Here is a 2,077-nt window from a genome sequence, read left to right as displayed (position 1 = left end):
ACGTTACGCAGTCCGGACCACCCGTCAGATTAAAAAAAAAAAAAAAAAAAAAAAAAAAAAAAAAAAAACCTCCAGGCGCCTTATTACCATGGAAACAAGATTAGGGGTTTATGATTGGCATTGCACATAACCTGCAGTGTTAACGCTGTTATTACACAGTTGGTGGTGCTGTTGCCTAAGCAGACTTTTTATGTGCCGTCATGAAACATAAATTCTCCACCCGTCTTTGAAAAATAAATAAATAAAAGAGGGCGATGGTTGTGTTGTGAGGCGTCTGACTGAATCGTTTTTATACAGATGGAAAGACTTAACATTTGACACATATAAAACGGACCTATCCCTTGTATGGATATTTTAGATCATATTTTTGAGAAAGAAAAATGAATGATTTGAAGAGCAGAGGCACTCTGACGCATCGGGAAATCTCCATTTTGCTTTTCTTTTGTYTGATCACTGCGATCAGAGGACAAATTCGATATTCTATTCCAGAAGAAATGAGGAGAGGACTGCTTGTGGGGGACGTGGCAAAAGACCTGGGCTTGGATGTGAAAAGGCTGGTGTCTGGTCGAGCTCGTCTGGTCATAGATGAGGAAAATCAGTACGTCGCTCTGAACCAGAACAAAGGACACCTCGTTGTGAATGAAAGGATCGACCGAGAAAAGCTCTGCGCCATGAAATCGCCGTGCAGCTTCGGGTTGGAAATCGTCATCGAAGATCCCCTCGAGCTGTTTTCCGTCACGATTGAAGTGCAAGACATAAACGATCACGCTCCCGACTTTCCCAAAAAGGAAATTAATTTAGAAATCAGCGAATCGACGCCCGCGGGGGCCGCGTTCCTGCTCGAGAGCGCAACTGATCCCGACGTGGGAATAAACTCGCTGCAGAGCTACTCTTTAAAAGAAAACCCGCATTTTGTACTCAGACAGCATGCCGGTGCTGATGGGAGGAAATACGCGGAAATGGTGCTTCAGAGCGGGTTGGACCGCGAGAAGCAAAGCGAGCACACGCTGGTTTTATCAGCAGCAGATGGGGGAGAACCGCAGAAGTCAGGGACGGTCAAGATCCACGTGTCTGTTTTAGATGCGAATGACAACGCGCCCATTTTCACACAACTGATATATAAAACATCTGTTCTGGAAAATATGTTGCCAGGCACAGTTATTAGAGTCAGCGCTAAAGATGAYGATCAGGGTTATAACGGGGAGGTTACTTACTCCTTTACCCATCTGGAGGAGGGTTCATCCTGCCCTTTCGAGATCAACTCACACACCGGAGACATTAAACTCACGGGTGAGCTTGATTATGAGATTTATCCGAGTTATGAATTAAACCTTCAAGCTAAAGATCCGTGGGGATTATCAGGCGCGAGTAAATTATTAGTAGAAGTGGTGGATGTGAACGATAACAGCCCCGTGATCACACTGACGTCATATTCAGGCAAGATTTCAGAAGATTCACCTCCTGGAACCGTTGTGGCGTTGATTAGTGTCCAGGATAAGGACTCGGGGAGGAACGGACAGGTGCGGTTAACACTAGATGAAAACCTCCCTTTCAGAATAAAATCCTCCCTAAGAAATTATTATACATTAGTCACGGATCAAATAATTGACAGGGAAAAACGATCCAAATACAACATCACCCTCACTGCCACTGATGAAGGTTATCCTGTCTTATCAAGCAGAAATGAATTAAGTTTAGATGTGACTGATATTAATGACAACGCTCCAGATTTTAGTCAAAATTATTACAGCACTCAGGTGATGGAGAACAACCATCCAGGCATTTCTCTGTTGCAGATCCACGCCACGGATCCAGATCAGGGTCCGAATGCGCGCATTTCTTTTTTTCTTTCTGACGGTGAAATTAACGGAAGTCCGGTGTCTGCTTACTTCTCGGTTCATTCAGAAAGTGGGGTGGTTCAGTCTTTGCGTTCACTTGACTATGAGCAAATGAAAGAGTACAAAATACTAGTCAAAGCTCAGGATGGAGGCTCTCCTCCACTCAGCAGCAACGTGACTGTTAAAATCCTGATCCAGGACCAGAACGATAACCCCCCTCAGGTTCTGTACCCGGTCCA

At 44.7% G+C, this 2,077-nt stretch overlaps 1 protein-coding gene across 1 annotated transcript in view; it reads left to right on the top strand.

The window, feature by feature from the left end:
- The first annotated feature begins 494 nt into the window (after positions 1-494).
- Positions 495-2,077, top strand: part of LOC106514155 (protocadherin gamma-B7) — a 2,960-nt gene continuing 1,377 nt past the window's right edge. Inside the window, exon 1 of the mRNA XM_014003289.1 lies at positions 495-2,060. Within this exon, the coding sequence (XP_013858743.1) occupies positions 495-2,060 (1,566 nt within the window). The remainder of the gene's footprint in view (positions 2,061-2,077) is intronic.

Source organism: Austrofundulus limnaeus, unplaced genomic scaffold, assembly GCF_001266775.1.
Source record: "Austrofundulus limnaeus strain Quisiro unplaced genomic scaffold, Austrofundulus_limnaeus-1.0 Scaffold1, whole genome shotgun sequence".
Lineage (NCBI taxonomy): Eukaryota > Metazoa > Chordata > Actinopteri > Cyprinodontiformes > Rivulidae > Austrofundulus > Austrofundulus limnaeus.
This window is presented reverse-complemented; position numbering and strand designations above follow the sequence as displayed.